The following is a 17,538-nucleotide window of genomic DNA, read 5'->3' as shown; positions in this document are numbered from 1 at the left end:
CTTTGACTGTAATCTCATTATCTTAAAGGTTTTGAAATCTTCTAAATATTAACAGCCTGCGAATATAAATACGGCAAATAAATCACTAAGGACATATTTCGATTTTTTTATTAATTGATACCTGGCATATAATAAGAAATCAGAATAAGCAAATTCTAGAAAGTTATAGCGCAGGTTCGCTCTTCGCACAGACATTTTTTTGTAATTTATACAGATATCTCATGTCTTGCAAGATTCGTCTGCTTGCAAATTGTATTGTATGTTTTTCCGGATTTCCAACAAAGAGTTCTTATCCTACAGAAATCCTTATAACCTCACCTATTATTTACTCCAGTTCGGTATCAGTATCAGTTCAGCCTATTGCAGTCCACAGCTGGACATAGACATCCCCAAGTTCGTGCCAATCATCCCGCTTTTCCGCAATCCTCATCCATTATACACCGGCAATCTTACGTAGATCGTCGGTCCAACGGGCCGGAGGACGTCCCATACTGCGTTTACCGAGACGCGTTCTCCACTCCAGGACACGTCTACTCAAGTCTTATTTACTTATTGATACTTAATTTATTTATTTATTAATAGAACTACTTTAAAAAATATATAATATTTACTAATAAAAACAATAAAGGCTTTAATATCGTATGTATGAATAATTATTCTATTAATTCAAAAAGGACATACGCAAAACAAGACGGTCCTTACAACCAGTTAAGTTTTAAACAAGTTATATTTAAATCTTGATAATTTTGGCGTAACTTTGCGAGATTATTTAAATCACTACCGCGATTAAAGTTCAGCGTGAAATCTGTCACGTGGTGAAAGGTTGGTGTTTGAACTGTATAGCGATAGTTAAGCGATGCTATAGATAATTTAACCGACTTAATAAAATAATAGGTTACTAAAAAAAGTTGAAGTCGGTTTATTTATGACAAACACAATTATTGAAGCTTACTCCTTAAGAATCGATTTTCATATAAGGCCCGGGATGAGGAAAATATGAGAAGTAAAATCTATTGAGCGACTGACCTCGTTACGTTTCTCACCTCGCCATCTATCGGACCCTAGTAACGCCATCTCCGATCATAATCTCATCATCCGATAGATGGCGTTATTTGGTTCGTTTATTTACTATTTGCTATGGTATTAATCTTTTACTTAGAGTAGTAAGCCTTTTTGTACCTATTTAGACAGTCGATCTGAAGGAGTAAACTCCATTTGTGCTTCGAAGCTAACATACACTTTTTTTTGTCTTACATATACTGACATTGTATTCTACTATTGCATTAGATGATCAACGGATATTCCTATGTACCTAAAACTATATTATTTACGTATATTAGATATTAATATTTTTACTGAAAGGGAGCCTCCTTAAACCTACACCTAGGTCGCAAGTCCTCGGAACTACTCTGAGTTTCTCCTTCTGCCACACGATGGACCCGGCACCCGCACGGTGAATCCATGGAATGCTAAAGTTTGTCTCTAATACTAATTAAAATGAATCGCTGAATGTGTTGGTAAGCGCAAAACTCGAGAACGGCTGGACCAATCTATCACATTTTCTTTTTTGTTCTATTATTTAGTAAAATATTCACACGGAGTGAATAGTTCAGTCAATTTTGCAGAAAAATGTAAAATTTCAAAAAACTTTTAAGGTTTTAACTTCCAACAGTTCGAGAGTTCGTATGATAGGACGTCTGTGGAATAAACTAGTTCTTTATAAAATTGTATTTGAAAACTTCAAAACATTTAACTTATCCGTATTGCAAAGCGTAAAACGTTATAGCTTACCTGGTACAACAAGCCACACGCATCACTAACGAATGTAAATCAACTGGTTCAAAACTGTAATTCAAGTATACTCCTTTCCGCATTCGCGATTAAATTTAATTTAAATTCCTCTTTGTAGTTAATACACTAAGAGCCTGCTTATGCCTGATTTATTTCCAAAATAATTGTGTATGCTCACAAACGAAAAAAAACCGACTTCAATTACATCTACGAGTATACAACGTAGATCGACGAAAAAATAGTCAAGTAACTACGCGTTATCAAAGATTACTCAAAAATTAGTTATCAGATCTCGATATAATTTATATGTGACCACATGATAAACATCAGCTTTCGATTGAATCGGTACATCCAGTAGAAAGTTATGCGGTATAATACAACTCAGGTCGACGAAAAAAGCGTCAAGTAAAAACGCATTATTAGATATAACTCGAAAAGCAGTTGTTAGATCTCATATAAATTTAAATGGGACCAATTGACACACACCACCTTTCAGTTAAAAGAAAATTTGTCGAAATCGTTAAAAAGTTCGTCAAAAGTTCTGAAGTAACATACATAAAAAAAATACAGTCGAATTGAGAACCTCCTCCTTTTTTGGAAGTCGGTTAAAAAAAGGGTTGTAGTAGGTACCACAGGCGATTTATTATTAGAATTCCAAATCGACAGTCCTGTGACTAGTAAAGTTTGGACGTGATAGACGCTAATGAAATTGTTTTTTTTTTATGTATACATACACTCACACTCATACATGCACACAGACATACATACATTCTTACATAAATATAATTTTGTAGAATTATTTCTCCATTTCTACATATATACTTATCCATTACCGACAGTGGAATGTGTGGATGTAGTTACTTCCCAAGTACATCACACATTCCACTAATGCCACTCTATTTCATTATTAAAATTTTTCGTATGATAGAAATATTATCTAATGCTCGTTTTAAAATCGAATTATAAATTAAAACTAGATATGATATATTTTTTTTATGTAAGTGATATATCCACGGGCTTATATGCCCTTGCTTTTGTCATTCCATTTTTTTTTTTTTTAATTTAAACATGCATCGGAACTTCACTGCAACTTTAGATAACTTAATAGCTAGCCTTAGAATCTCTAAAAATTGACGTGAGTCCAGTCTAGATATGATATTTAAACATGGCGGTATAATGATATTAACGACAGTAGCATTTCCGACCATTACGCCGAGTGTACAACGCGACCCCTAATTACTGTATGTGGTTATATACCAACCAAATCATATTTTGATGTCTCCGTTAATGTCTGATAATCGAAAATTATCGTTTGCGGTTTCGTTGACCGAAATATATGTTTGTATATAAAATCCTCGTGTCACAATGTTAGTTAAAATACTCTACAAATTTTGTGTGCATATCGGGTAGGTCTGGGAATCGGTCAACATCTATTTCTCCTAGGTACCCCTAAGTTATAAAGGAGAGGGCGATTAAGGGGGTTAATAACATATATGGCAAAAGAAAGTTTGCGGGATCAGCTAGTGTATATATAAATTATCTTTTGGACATTTTAGTGTGGTTTTGGAAGGAAATAAATATCTCATAGTATCGGATGACCGTGTATTCTAAATATGTTGAAACATATTATTTGAGATTTACTTTATTCGATATCTTGTACATACACTTAATTCAAATATTTGGTGAATCTTTGTTATCTAATATATAAAATTCTCGTGTCACAGTTTTCGTTGCCATACTCCTCCGAAATGGCTTGACCGATTTTGATGAAATTTTTTGTGCTTATCCGGTATCTATGAGAATCGGCCAACATCTATTTTTCATCCCCCTAAATGTTAGGGGTAGTCCACCCCTAAATTTTTTTTTATTTTTTAGACAAAATTTTTAATTTCTATTTTTTTATGATACAACATTAAAAAATACATACAACCCTAAATTTTCAACCCTCTACCATCAACCCCTATTTTTAATAGCGTTTAGCGGCAAGACAACGATTGCCGGGTCAGGTAGTTTAACATAAATATGAATTCATAAAGAATAATACCAATCTTTCAAGTAACTTCTTGTAGTATAAAGATACCCTTAGTCTTTTTTTCCGTTCTACTACTATCAATCGCTGAGGCTTGCACGACTAAAAGAGTTATGGAATATAAATATTACTTCTAAACTAGAAGTGCGAATTCAACCCTGGAGCGAAGAGCAGTCTTTACCAACTATACCAAGGGGCAATGACGTATGTATTTAACCGAGGCCAAAAAGGGTCATAGCCTGGAGTAGCATTCTGCAAAGCGAGGAGTAGCGCAAGCCGAGTACGAGGAGCGGCGCAAACTGAACATACGACTAGGGATATGAATAAATAATTGATTCAATGTAACAAAAAATATGTACTGTGTGGCTACGGTACTAAAGAATATAGCCACCCCCTCTCTTCCCGTGGGTGTCGTAAGAGGCGACTAAGGGATAACACAGTTCCGCTACTACCTTGGAACTTAAAAAGCCGACCGATGGCGGGATAACCATCCAACTGCTGGCTTTGAAATACACAGGCCGAAGACGGGCAGCAGCGTCTTCGGTGCAACAAAGCCAGCTCTGCGGTCACCAACCCGCCTGCCCAGCGTGGTGACTATGGGCAAAAGACGTGAGTTCACGTTATTTTTGGCGTAAACTTGTGGAGGCCTATGTCCAGCAGTGGACTGTATAGGCTGTAATGATGATGAATGATGAACAAAAAATATGGAATATGAAGCCTAAAAAAAAGATAGCCGAAAATTTCTAAAAGAACTGCTTTTGCCGTTTTCCCTTAATTTAACTGAATCTAAAAATAAACTGTCAAGGGGTAGTTGTTTCCTTTGTTATTATCACGCATCATCTGTACCTAGTATTGGTTTGAGGACGCAATGTGACGTGTGACACACACACATCTATGCATTGTGTGCGTTTATATGGAAGTATGTGTACCTATACAAATGTGCGTTATTAGCTTAAGCGAAGAAAAGAAATTTAATCCATAAGTTGAGACAATTTTTCAGAGGATAAAATATATACGTTTACGATTTGTAAAAAACTTTCTTTATAACTTCAACAGCTGAAACGTAAAAATGAAAAATAAATTCGTAAAACTTTCAGTTCTGTGATGGATTTATGATATTATAGAATTAGTGTTGTAGTTTTAATATGTGTTCTACGAAACGGCTTCAACAGATGCTTGCAGTAAACTTTTGAAATAAAACTTACCTACAAGATTATTAAATAATTTAAAATGTTTTCTTTATTGTTGAAGAGAACTATTTTAATATTATACTTCTTTATATATTTTTAGCTTAGATAACATTGTAAGGATATCTCACTCGTGATCTTTTTTTTTGATGGTTTTTTTTTTCTTTTTATATAAGGTCGGCAAACAAGCGTACGGCTCACTTGGTGGTATGCCATTACCGTAGCTTATAGACGCCTGCAACACCAGAAGCATCGCAAGCGCGTTGCCGACCCTATCCCCAATTCCCCCCAGCCTCTTTGGTCACTTTACTCACCAACAGGAACACAACACTGCTTGAAAACAATATTATTTAGCCGTGATTTTCTGTAGTCGATGTACTACCCCTGTCGGGCTGCTTCGTATTTTGAGCAGGAAATTTCCCGCTGTTCTCTAAGTGTCTCAGTAAAGAAAAATCGTGATAGGAGGAAAACTTAATGGAGAAAACTTATAGAACATCTGCAGCTTCAAAAGCATCACAAGAGCCTTACCCTCATTAATTTTCTAAGATTAATATAATTAAAAACAAGGAATCACTACTTATAAAATAGCCCTTAAGCAATCTGTTAGGTACCAATAGCAGTCGATGAACAAATCTGCATTAGGTGGAGAAGTCTTATGCAAAAGTAGGTTATTTACAAGTTTTAAGAAATAAAAGATCGTGTTATATATGAATGGGTACCGAAAGATTTTTCTTCTGCGGGAAGCGTACAGAATACACTGTCATGATTCCTATATAATTAAACACACACAAAATTGTAAGTTATACGAAAAGATAGATAAACATTTTAAACATTTCGTTCCTAAAACAATTAATCATTGTGCCCCAACTTCCCTTTTCACCCTAATCAATACGGTTTTTACCCAATTATCATAATGTCTATCACTTACAATTAAAACTAGTAGTTTTGGGTCTTTAACATTTTCAAAAGGATATTACTGTGAGTTTTTCTTGTAAGAAAATTGTTATGATAGACTATGACTCAATGTAAGTGATTTGGCCCAATAAATAAAAAAATGTAAATTCAATGATAAGGCTATTGTTATGAATTCGGACTAACATTACTGATATTTAAAGCATTTTTCAGAGTTTACTCCTTAATTAACGACATAAGACTCATTGTAGTTAATTTTTAAAGCGCTTTTAGCGGTTTTTTGTTGAACCGATACGAATAGCAAACGTCAATTTACGTTTTGATTTTAAATTTTTAGGGCCTGTTTCACCATTTGTGGATAACGCTATTTGACGGATGATGATAACCAACAGATAAAAGCTTATAAGAATTAAACTGTATTTATGAGATATTTCTATTCGGAAAATAAATGTAAAATTTGCAGTTTTTTATTTGAGAAGAAAAAGTTCCTAATGGCCTATTCTAGGTCCCGCTGTTTATGTCTAATCTAACTTATTTGCCGGATAAACTCTATCCACAACTAGGAAACAGGCCGATACACTTTTTTTTTATTATATTCTTTTTTTTTAAATGTATGTTCGGGGATAACTTCGTCGTTTATGCACCGATTTTGATAATTCTTTTTTGTTGGAAAAGAGATATCTTAGGTGTGGTACCATAATAAGAAAACCGGGATCTGATGATGGGATCCCAGAGAAACCCTCGAAAATCCGCATAACTTTATACTGGTGTACCGATTTTGATGATTTTTAATTTAATCGAAAGCCGATGTTTATCATGTGGTCACATTTAAATTTATTCGAGATCTGATTACAACTTTTGGAGTAATCTTTGATAATGCATATTGACTTGACTATTTTTTCGTCTACCTACGTTGTATAACTTGTCGATGTAATTGAAGTTGGTTTTTTTTTCGTTTGTCAGCACACTTATATTTTGTACCTACTATAGATCCCCTTAAAAAAATAATTTTTCAATATCACTAGAGCACTTAATCTCCAATCGCGTATCGAAGCTGACAGAGATTTATATTTAAGATTCGTTTAATACCAAAGCGCTAACTCATTTTTCAAATATTCAATCGTGATTAAAGTAACATATTGTTGACAATGACGTAATTGTTATATGACGCCATTTTGTATATATGTAAAATAGATTAAACGAAAAAAAAAGGCTACTACTTTAATTACAACATCATTCAACAATACGAAATAGATATACGATAACTCAGATTTATTACTACGAGTCATAGTTAGGCGTTTTCTAGATCATGTGAGATTTAAATTAACTTCATGTATTCATTATCTATTAACATACATACTGTAGACATTTATTACATGTATATGCCAACAAACGCTAACTTTCGAATATAAGGAAAATCATCAAAATCGGTACCTTTAAAAGTTTTAAAATATAAAATACATAAAAACAGGCGGAAGAATCTTAAAAATAAAATAAAACACGTTTTTTTTTTAACATTTATTATCTAACATTAATGATAAATATATTCAAGAAAACGAAAAAACGTCAAGATCGATTCATACAAAAATATAGTAAATGCAACGCTAAGAATGTACATTTATCAACAGAAGGTCACTTTACCTCAGAACTGAGAATTGAAGTTAATTGACTTATGTATAACAGTTTAACTGTATTTTACATAGTTCAGGAGTTAATCTTCAAAATTAGTCGTTTAAATTATTTAAAGAAAATTTTCACTCAAATGTCGTAGATGGAATTGCGGGAAATTGAACTAGACCAGCTTTGACAATTAACTCTTGAAGTTTATTTTTAAAATAAAATATATCAAAAAAAATGTTGATTGATGAAATGTTGAAACAGTACATTAATTTACATTCGATTCTCAATTCTGAGTAACTTATTCTATTTAATTCTATGAAAGCATAGATCTTAATTGGGCATATAAAGAATAAAGATTTACAAAATAAAATATACATTGCACGGTATTCATTACAATTTTGTTTTAGACAGATGAAAAAATATTTTTTTAAAAGTGTTTTTGTCTCGTCTCTTTAAAATAATATATTTTTTTTTTTTAATTCAAAATTAAATTATTAATACGAAACATTCTATATTACTTATTTTGACAAATTCAATTTGTTCGCTTATTGATTAAAAAGATTTTTTTATTTTGTGCATTGTTTTTCTGCATCTGAAAAAGATAAAAATATATTATTATTATTTATTAGCAATAACTGCGGAGTTTCATACCGATTCTTCTCTGCAGAATCTAGATTCTGAATCTGTGGTAGCTTTACTTTTAAATATAATATGTAAACATTTTAAAGTTTTAATTTGTAAGATGACGATTACGAAAGTGCTTTTGAAGCCTATTTGACTAAAGTTGTTTTTTATTTTGATTTTATAAGTAAATTGTTATTTAATTTATGAATTTTGTATCACCTTTAGATTTTTTGATATTAGCATTTATACTTGATATAATATAAAACCAATATTTACATTACTTTACCTAAACAAATAAAAATTACTAACCAAATTAAAAAATTAAATATCAAAGAAACATATACGAAAGCTTATTTAAAAACAATAGCAACTAAATACTATTATAATTAATAAAATAACAAATCAAAAGTGTATTTGATGCCTATAAAGTAATTGTTGATTTGATTGGGTTTTAGGGAAAACACATTTCCTCTATAAATCTATACATATAATAAAATAGTTGGAAAGTCAAAACTGTACATTGAATATTTTTTTAAAAGAATACTTGGGGTGTGATCTACAATCGATACCGAAGCCAAAAATATAGTTTTTAGAATTTTTGTCTGTTTGTCTATATGTATGTCCGGGATAAACTCAAAAAGTACTACATGGATTTACTTCAAATTTGGCATGAATATTATTAAGAAGTTGGGTCAACATATAGGATACATATTATTACGCTATCACCTACGGGGAACGAGCAGTGAACCTTTATTTCTTCAACGCATTCTGTAACGTGTAATCTAACGACAAATATTTGAATGTTGTTGTTATTATGTTAATAACCATGTCATAAGCTAGCTTCACACTGTAAATAAAGACATTCTGTAGTATATTTAGTATCAGCATTGCACCCGTGCGAAGCCGGGGCGTGTCGCTAGTATAGACACAAAACTTACATTTACTGCTTCTTTTCGTCTTTGATTTCCTTAGGATTGTTCTTCCAGATGTAGTAAGACAGGGAGCTTGCATATGCCAGCCATGCAAGGTAGGGCAACATCAATAGTCCTGCAGTTTTGTTCACATTTGAAAAACTAGCTGCAGTGGCTACCGCTGCTCCACTTAGTACAGATATTTCAATGAAGGCCTGCAATAAAATATTGGTATAATGATCTTAAATCAATATCCAGTTACTAGAATTATTTTATACCTCGAGCGATAATCGCACAATTAATTGCTTTGCAATCGTCAAGTAATTGATGTCTTTACTTAATATTATTATTAAAAAGAGGTAAAAATGGTTTAGGACAGTCTAGTCTAGTCTCGATTAACTGAGGCACCAAACATTATATGTAATAACAAATGAGAATATTCTTAGTATTTATTTTTTTTAATTTAAAGAAGATATTGTTTAGTTTATTTTTCTATGAACATATATTGGTTAATATTACTTTCTTACCAACTTAAAGTCCTTTAGGCCAAAGAAGATAGGCGTCCATGCCCAGTTAAGTAAGAGCTGACCTCCATACAAGGTCAAGGGTAAAACTGCTTCATCTGAAAGTAATTAAAATTTATCTAAATAAAATAATCGTTAAAAGTAATAATCAATCAATTACCTCACTGCATATGGAATTGTTTTTAGGGCAAAAATTAGATTTTTAAACAAACATCTTGAGAATTGTCAAGTGTGAAAAAAAAATACATTTGAATAGGGACAACCTAATCACCTAGGCATTGACGCCGCGTTGGGGCAACGGTTACAGCCATGGATTGTACCTGTTGCGTTGGCGGTTGCGGGTTCGATCCCCGCTCATGACAAACATTTGTATTGGCCATACAGGTGTTTGCCGTGGTCTGGGTGTTTGTGTAGTCCTTGTGGGTCTCCCCACCGTACCTCGGAGAGCACGATAAGCCGTTGACCCCGGTTGTTATCATGTACACCTGATAGCGATTGTTACTCGTAGGAGGGAATATATCCGCCAACCCGCATTGGTGCAGCGTGGTGGAGCTCTGATCCTTCTCCCTATATGGGGAAAGAGGCCTATGCCCAGTAGTGGGATATTACAGGCTGAAGCGTATAATCCTATACGCAAACCTAGGGGTGTATACTTTACAACCTATTCTCATACCTGCCAAATATACACATAAAAATGCCAAAAAAAAGGTTGAGTTGAAAAGTACATATTAGATTACATAAGTTATAAAAATATGATTATTATAAATATGCATTTCTATTATATTATTTTTGCTGTGTGGTTACGGCATTAAAGAATATAGCCACCCCCTCTCTTCCCGTGGGAGTTATAAGAGGCGACTAAGGGATAACACAGTTCCGCTACCACCTCGAAACTTAAAAAGCCGACCGATGGCAAGATAACCATCCAAGTGCTGGCTTTGAAATACACAAGACCAAGACGGGCAGCAGCGTCTGCGGTGCGACAAAGCCAGCCCTGCGGTCACCAACCCGCCTGCCCAGCGTGGTGACTATGGACTAAACACATGAGTTCACGCCATTTTTGGCGTGAACTTGTGGAGACTTATTTCCAGCAGTGGACTGTGATAGGCTGAAATGATGATGAATAATGATTATTTTAATTAAATAGGTTATGGTTATTAATTTTAGATTATGTCTTTGTCCTGTCAGGTACCTCTCAGTATGTCTCATGCATATCATAATGTCTAAATAGCCATAAGTCCACCCATTGTAATTCACATTCTGTAACTGTCTTACATGCTGGACATAGGCCTCCTCCACAAGGAGGCCTATGTCCAGCAATGGACTGCAATAGACTGAAGGAATAATGTGATTTTTTTATTATAAATAGTAATATTAACATCCATAGTATTAAATCTTACCAGTAAATCCACCGCATTCCTCATACACCAAGTAGGAAGCATATCCCATGCCACTGTATAGCACCGTCCAAGCGGGTCCGAACACCCATTTCGGTGGGTTCCATGAAGGCTTCTTCAGGGTGTCATACCAAGCCTTGTCACCATCCTTACGGACCTGACCAGCGAAATACAAACCGTTGGCCCAGCCTCCGGCATTGGGGAGGATAATGGATCCGATCGCTGCCCAGTTTGCCATTGTGATTTCGCTGTAAAAATAGTATGATAAATAATTTTTACTTCTTAAACAAGATTTATCTACATTCCATTCATACGTGTAATTTTTTATTGTTATCTCTACATTGATAGAGAGATTAGTAATTTTATAATCTTAAACGCTATAGTGATAGTAGTAATGCAGACAGAAATAATCACAATCAATAAACTACGATTACTCTAATATTCTTTATCAATGTTATCATTATAAATTTACATAATTTTTACTGTTGAAATTAGCTCTTTTTTATCTATGTACAGATAAATAGACAGAATAGATAACTTTAAGTGGTTAAAAACTTTAAACTATATTTTATCAATATGCTTATATTTCGAAACCAACAATTTATACTACGCCAACTTGAATTTTCAATAAGTTGTATTTTTTTAAATATGAACTTGATATGTAATAAAAAAAATTTGAAATTACAATGAATAAATATACTATTATATATATGTATCACGTTTTTTATCAGCTCTATTGTAGAGTTCACTGTGTATGTTCAGTGTGTATGTATATTATGTGTATATGTATGTATATTATGTGTATATGTATGTATATTTACTTCTTTTAATATCATATTGCTTGTAACCTATATGCCAATTCTTTATCAACTCTTTGTACACTTCCCTACTGCTTCTCTTTTTCTATTCCATGCCCTATGCCCAAAGGTTGTCTGGAAGAAATTGCTCTTAGCGATAAGACCGCCTTTCTATGTATCACATTCTTGTATTGTGGTGTACAATAAAGAGTATTTATTATTATGCCTGTTGTGCCAGCAGTGGCTAGCTCTAATTGACGGTTAAAGGTTTCCAATAGATGTAAGTTTATAATTAATTTTTCTTATACACAATTCAATTCCAATTTATTCATGGGCTATTTTTATTCGTAAATTTGGACCTAAAAGTCGTAGTTTATTAATAAATTAGTAGAAATAGGTCCTAATGGCCCATTCTAATCTCTATAACAGAGGTAGGGCACAGCAGGAATTTCCTGCTCAAAATATGGAGCAGCCCGACTGGGGTAGTACCTCGACCTTACAGAAGATCACAGCAAAATAATACTGTTTTCAAGCAGTATTGTGTTCCTGTTGGTGAGTAAGGTGACCAGAGCTCCTGGGGGGATTGGGGATTGGGTCGGTAACGCGCTTACGATACTTCTGGTATTGCAGGCGTCTATAAGCTACGGTAATCGCTTACCATCAGGTGAGCCGTACGCTTGTTTGCCGACATAGTGACATAAAAAAAAATAATTCTACCTCGTGCTGTGAAAGTTTATTCTTAACTTATGTGCAGGATAAACTTTGACAAACAGTGAAACCGGCTCTGAATATAATGAGGAAGTAATGAAATTTAACATAGTTAAGCAGCATAGTACTTAGATATTTTTTATCCATACTTCATATATTTTATCTTATCTACAACGAAGTCATCAATCACTTTGATCACATTTTAAGTTAACATTAAACAGAATCATATTAAATGTAAGTCGTGTTATCGGTAAAGAATTTGGACTTTACATAACAAATGTATTATCTGTTACTTCAAAAACATAATCAATTGTATTAGGTGTATGAAGTTCCTTGAATAGATATTTAAAAAAATATATATATAATTTTTAAAATAGGAATAATATACAATTTATTCTTATAAGAAGTGTGTAATGCTACTGGCATCAATAAACTTTTTTTTAAATGACAGCTGTTTAGTTTTAATATGAAATATATGGCTTTTTTTTACTTTGTTTTATTACAGCATTAATTGATTATGTTAGGTCTATCAATTAACAAATAAATTCTTAATAAGATTACACAATAGGATAGTCGTTAGTAATGTTATATTTAAATAGCAAGTAGCGTCAAAATGATCTTGAAAAATTACGAATTACGACGTAACATAGATTAATCATTCACTCCTATTTTTAAATGTGAAGGTATGCTTTTTTTAGATTAAATTGGACACTACCTGAATTTTAATGATACGTAATCGTGAACGCTTTCCATTTTGTATTAACTCGACTATAACACTGCACTACAATACATGATATGATAATTTCGTAGTCAATAGTCACTTATTAATCTTATCAAAGAGTCAGTAGATAATTAATTCAAATTAATTCTTCCCATTAGTAATGTCGCGTTAATTAATATTTTAATACTTACCAAAAAAAATTAAAACACTAAATAACGATGACGCAATTGTAAGACAAACGAATAAATAGTTGTATTAAAATTGAACTACACTGTATGCAATGCTTCAGTGGATAAGGAAACCTTTTACTAAATAACGCCTAACATTAGTAAAAAATACTCTTTAAGATGACTTACCTTCTATTCTTTAACAAGTATCCCACAATTAGAAACTAGAATGGAGGTGATGAATGAATTAAAAAATCTTGAGAAAATGGGGAAAACTTACGGTGAAATCACCGGCAAATAACCGTGTTAAATTAAAGTTGTATGAAGTTGTCCACATTGATAATGAAAGTGTATACTTTTCTATTTAGTCGGATAGTACATAGTGTATCGTGACTTTTACGTTCCGAGCAACGCAGAAACTTTTAAAGTGAAAACTTCTTTTGAAGTACCGCAAACACATTTTTTCATAGGTAGGTAGTAAGTTAGGCTGATCAGTCACACACTGAGGTGAAACTCTCGATTGGGTGAACTTGGGACCGCCGAGTGTACCAGAGTCACAAAGATGCAAATTACAGACAGCAGCACTTCGCTGCTGACAGGTGAAAGGCTCGAACGGGTGAACTCGGGACTTATTGCGTTATTGTTTGATTGCGATTGGCAATGATCAATTAAGTTTTCACTTCTACCGTGTGGTCATGAGCACACACTCTGTTTTTTGTATAAATATATATACACATAATTTAACGTTTTTAATGACTTATACAAATTAATGCAGTCATCTTAAATTAATAAAAATGCTAGTGCAACTCTAGTGAGTTGCTTTGTAATTTTGTTAACTAACTACTAACTATTTTTATAATTAATATAGTTAATAAGTAACCTAATAAAACTACGCAGTCACGAATTAGAACAAAAATAAAACTTTTGTGTAGTATATATTACATACTATGAGGTAGGCAACACTAAAAAAAACAAACAATATTTTAGCAAAATAAAGCAGCTTGATAACAGCTAATAGCTAATAATACTATCGGCATTTTGATAACCCGTTTTTATTTACAAAGTGATATCATTATTTGACGTCTGGTCATCATTTTATGCAAGCTTAAACGACCTTTGTTTCTTTATTTTTTAAAATATTTACACTTCTACATTAACTAACCAGGTAAATTTTTTCTCAATTATTAAATTTGTAAATTCTGCTTTATGCATATACTAATAAGGTTTCTTCTTCATCAAAGCTTGTTTATTTCAAAAATATTTTGTCAACTAAATTAATATAGGTACTTGAATATTATATATTTGGGTAAATAAGACTAAGTATTTACGCTATTTCTTTTATATAAAATATTCGTTGCTATGTTATCAAACATAATTTATAACTTCCTAAACTTTTGATAAGGTGATAAGATAATAATATATTACTAAATTAACTTTTTTTTAATTAACTTTTAAATAAAAGATATTTTTTCTTTGATTTTATAGCTTCAAATGAATATAAATACAGATATTAATATTAACATAGATTATTATAATTATAATGCCCTAGTAGTCATATGAATACCTTATGGTCATAAGGTTATAGGTTCAAGTTCTGTAGTACCTAGTTACCTACTAAAATGCTAGAGAATTCAGTAGAGCTAGCCAAACCTTACTTACTAAATACTTGTTTACTTAACTAAATACTTTATTTTATTCATCTTGCAATCAGCTGTGGAAAACATTGTAAGAAAAGATAGACTAACAATTTTTTTTTTATGTTTCTGTTAGATAACTTTCTGGATTTTCTTTGAAATAAGCTCTTTCATTTCTTTAAAGAAGAAATTTAGAAACAGTTTAGTATTTTTATAATAATTTTATTATTTATGTATAGTTTTATCACACAATTGGCTATTGCTATGATCAACTCAATAAAACTAAATGAACTGTAAAAATAATACAAAATTCTATTCAATAAATTAAATTAATATGGCCTTTTTATTGAGAATACCCTGATTTGAATATCAATTGGTGAGAATACCAGATATTTCTGATGATTTTAAACAAAATTAATTATAATATTGAGTTAATTCAAAAGTAAGTTACAACAAATTGCACTGTGTAATTTTATTTCAAACTCTCTGTTACCATAATAAAAATTTTGAAGCAGAATCATGGTAAACTGGGGTATGATCGGAGCAATGGTGCTGCCCAACATTGGGGGATGGGCCGGAGCCCTAACAATGACTGGTGAAGTCAAATCACCCGACGGCACAGCCTGGTATGAGACTATCAAGAAACCGAGCTGGAATCCACCTAACTGGGTCTTTGGACCAGCTTGGACAGCGTTATACACTGGAATGGGTTACGCTTCTTACAAGGTTTATGAAGAGTGTGGTGGATTTACAAGTATATCATCAATCCTCCTGTTTATTAACATATTTGATTACTTATCTATATCCTAGCTATAGTTATTTCTCAATTAAGAAGTCAATTTTTGAAATCTGTTGTCCTACTGTCTCAAATAGCCTTCCGTTTGTCTGTGACCTTACTCTCTGTGGGTTTCTACAATTCGAATTATAAATATTGTCATTTCATTTTATTTTAAAAATCGAAAATTAATAAATCTTGGCATTGAGTGAAATTATATTATATTTAAAAAAAATACATTTTTATGCCAATTGCACCTATATTTAACTATGCCATACAAATAAATATTTCTACATTGGACTAAAAAATACAAATGAAATGAAAAAATTAAAAAAATTATTATTCCAGGTGATGCAGTGTTACCCTTAACATTGTTCGGTGGTCAGTTACTTCTGAATTGGACTTGGACACCTGTATTCTTTAAATTTCATCAGATTGGTTTGGTAAATATCCTGTATATTATTATATAGCCAAAATTTTTATATATTAACATGAGATACCACATAAGGTTACCAGTGACCTTAATGGGAGAGTATGGTCTGAGGTCTAAAGTATATGGTGTAAGGGAAGTATATGGTATCAAGAGTATGGTTGTATGTATTTGTCTTGGGATCAACTGATTTTATTTGAGAAAATTTACAAAAAAGTTATCTAAAAACAAATTAAAATTAGATAAAACGAAATTTACCCTAGATTTCAAGTAAAATCAACGTCGACCTAATAAATTTACAATATCTTCTTTGTTACATTAACAAAAATAACTGTGTGATTTGTCTAATATGACTTTTTCCAGGCTTTATTACACATGTTAGCACTGGACGCGGCCGCAGCTGCCTGTACTGCAAGTTTCTTTACAGTTAACAAGAATACTTTGTACTTCATGGCTCCATATCTAGGGTGGCTTACATTTGCCACCTGTCTTAATTTTGCCATATGGCAACTCAACAAAGAAACCAAAAATTAAATGATTATGGTTACTATTTGTGTATATTTTGTAAGTTGCCAGAATGTTAAATAAAAAGAATTTACATTTTTATTTTATTACAAGTGAAAATAAATAGTTTTGAAATAAAATATGTAATATGGTGTTTTTATAAGTTCGTTACGTAACTGATCAATTATATGTGATTTTGTTTGCCTCTCGCTTGTATGTACAAAGTATATACTTTAAATTGCTGACAACTTTTAAAATATCATTTAACACACTGGCCACTATGGGTAAAAGACAATTTTCTACTGTATTAACCTTTTGAACACCATAGTCATCTATACTTGACAAGGGCTTGCGAGTCCTGTACGCCAACGACGTCTATAGGCGACAAAAAACCCGGACCACAAAAAAATATTAAATAAAATTATTAAAAAAATATTTCTAGTATTTTAATTCAAAATTTTTGAAAATAGAATATCCCTGCAACATTTGAGTATAAAAAACAAGTATTTTAGAGCTTACACGTACTGAGAAACATTGAAATAAAAACATGCATTCTTATTCCACGTAAATGATATGTCCAGAATTTAAACATGAGGTCAAATTATATAAAAACTTATTACAGAATGTAAAAATATAATATGATCATAATGTTATAAGATTAAATGCGATTGTGATAGTATATTGTTTTTATATATATATATATATTAAAGAACTAAGATTTTTGTTATAATTTATCGTGTACCTACATATCCATCTATTTACCTAAATAAATTATTTGAAATTAACAAGAAGACGCGACGTTGGCGC

At 32.1% G+C, this 17,538-nt stretch overlaps 2 protein-coding genes across 6 annotated transcripts; one reads left to right on the top strand and one right to left on the bottom strand.

The window, feature by feature from the left end:
• Positions 1-8,033: 8,033 nt before the first annotated feature.
• On the bottom strand, positions 8,034-13,738 carry LOC123665304 (translocator protein). Of its 4 annotated transcripts, none has more exons than XM_045599627.1 (5): positions 13,669-13,738; positions 10,999-11,243; positions 9,602-9,696; positions 9,102-9,289; positions 8,034-8,131 (listed from the first exon to the last, which is right to left on the bottom strand). In XM_045599627.1, exons 2-4 carry the CDS (start codon positions 11,231-11,233, stop codon positions 9,104-9,106), a joined length of 516 nt encoding a protein of 171 aa, XP_045455583.1. In that variant the 5' UTR covers positions 11,234-11,243; positions 13,669-13,738; the 3' UTR covers positions 8,034-8,131; positions 9,102-9,103. The 4 variants fall into 4 exon arrangements, with proteins under 4 accessions (XP_045455583.1, XP_045455582.1, XP_045455584.1 ...); XM_045599626.1 differs by having other exon boundaries at positions 13,578-13,726; XM_045599628.1 differs by lacking the exon at positions 13,669-13,738 and adding an exon at positions 13,413-13,556.
• Positions 13,739-14,376: 638 nt separating this feature from the next.
• Positions 14,377-17,166, top strand: LOC123665305 (translocator protein-like). Of its 2 annotated transcripts, none has more exons than XM_045599630.1 (4): positions 14,377-14,553; positions 15,538-15,776; positions 16,146-16,240; positions 16,591-17,166. In XM_045599630.1, exons 2-4 carry the CDS (start codon positions 15,542-15,544, stop codon positions 16,759-16,761), a joined length of 501 nt encoding a protein of 166 aa, XP_045455586.1. In that variant the 5' UTR covers positions 14,377-14,553; positions 15,538-15,541; the 3' UTR covers positions 16,762-17,166. The 2 variants fall into 2 exon arrangements, with proteins under 2 accessions (XP_045455586.1, XP_045455585.1); XM_045599629.1 differs by having other exon boundaries at positions 15,535-15,776.
• Positions 17,167-17,538: the final 372 nt, after the last annotated feature.

This window comes from Melitaea cinxia, chromosome 23 (assembly GCF_905220565.1).
Source record: "Melitaea cinxia chromosome 23, ilMelCinx1.1, whole genome shotgun sequence".
Taxonomy (NCBI): domain Eukaryota; kingdom Metazoa; phylum Arthropoda; class Insecta; order Lepidoptera; family Nymphalidae; genus Melitaea; species Melitaea cinxia.
Note: the sequence above shows the minus strand (reverse complement) of the source record. Positions and strands in the feature narration are given on the sequence as shown.

What these genes read in the sequence shown, in the direction of transcription:
- LOC123665304 (XM_045599625.1), bottom strand. Translation starts at nt 13,253, where the DNA reads ATGGAAAGCGTTCACGATTACGTATCATTAAAATTCAG. An exon ending in GGAATGCGGTGGATTTACTG is followed by an intron (nt 9,697 to 10,998) that starts GTAAGATTTAAT and finishes AATTACTTTCAG; the next exon opens with ATGAAGCAGTTTTACCCTTG. An exon ending in GCCTAAAGGACTTTAAGTTG is followed by an intron (nt 9,290 to 9,601) that starts GTAAGAAAGTAA and finishes ATTTTATTGCAG; the next exon opens with GCCTTCATTGAAATATCTGT.
- LOC123665305 (XM_045599630.1), top strand. Translation starts at nt 15,542, where the DNA reads ATGGTAAACTGGGGTATGATCGGAGCAATGGTGCTGCCCAACATTGGG. An exon ending in AGAGTGTGGTGGATTTACAA is followed by an intron (nt 15,777 to 16,145) that starts GTATATCATCAA and finishes TTATTATTCCAG; the next exon opens with GTGATGCAGTGTTACCCTTA. An exon ending in AATTTCATCAGATTGGTTTG is followed by an intron (nt 16,241 to 16,590) that starts GTAAATATCCTG and finishes GACTTTTTCCAG; the next exon opens with GCTTTATTACACATGTTAGC.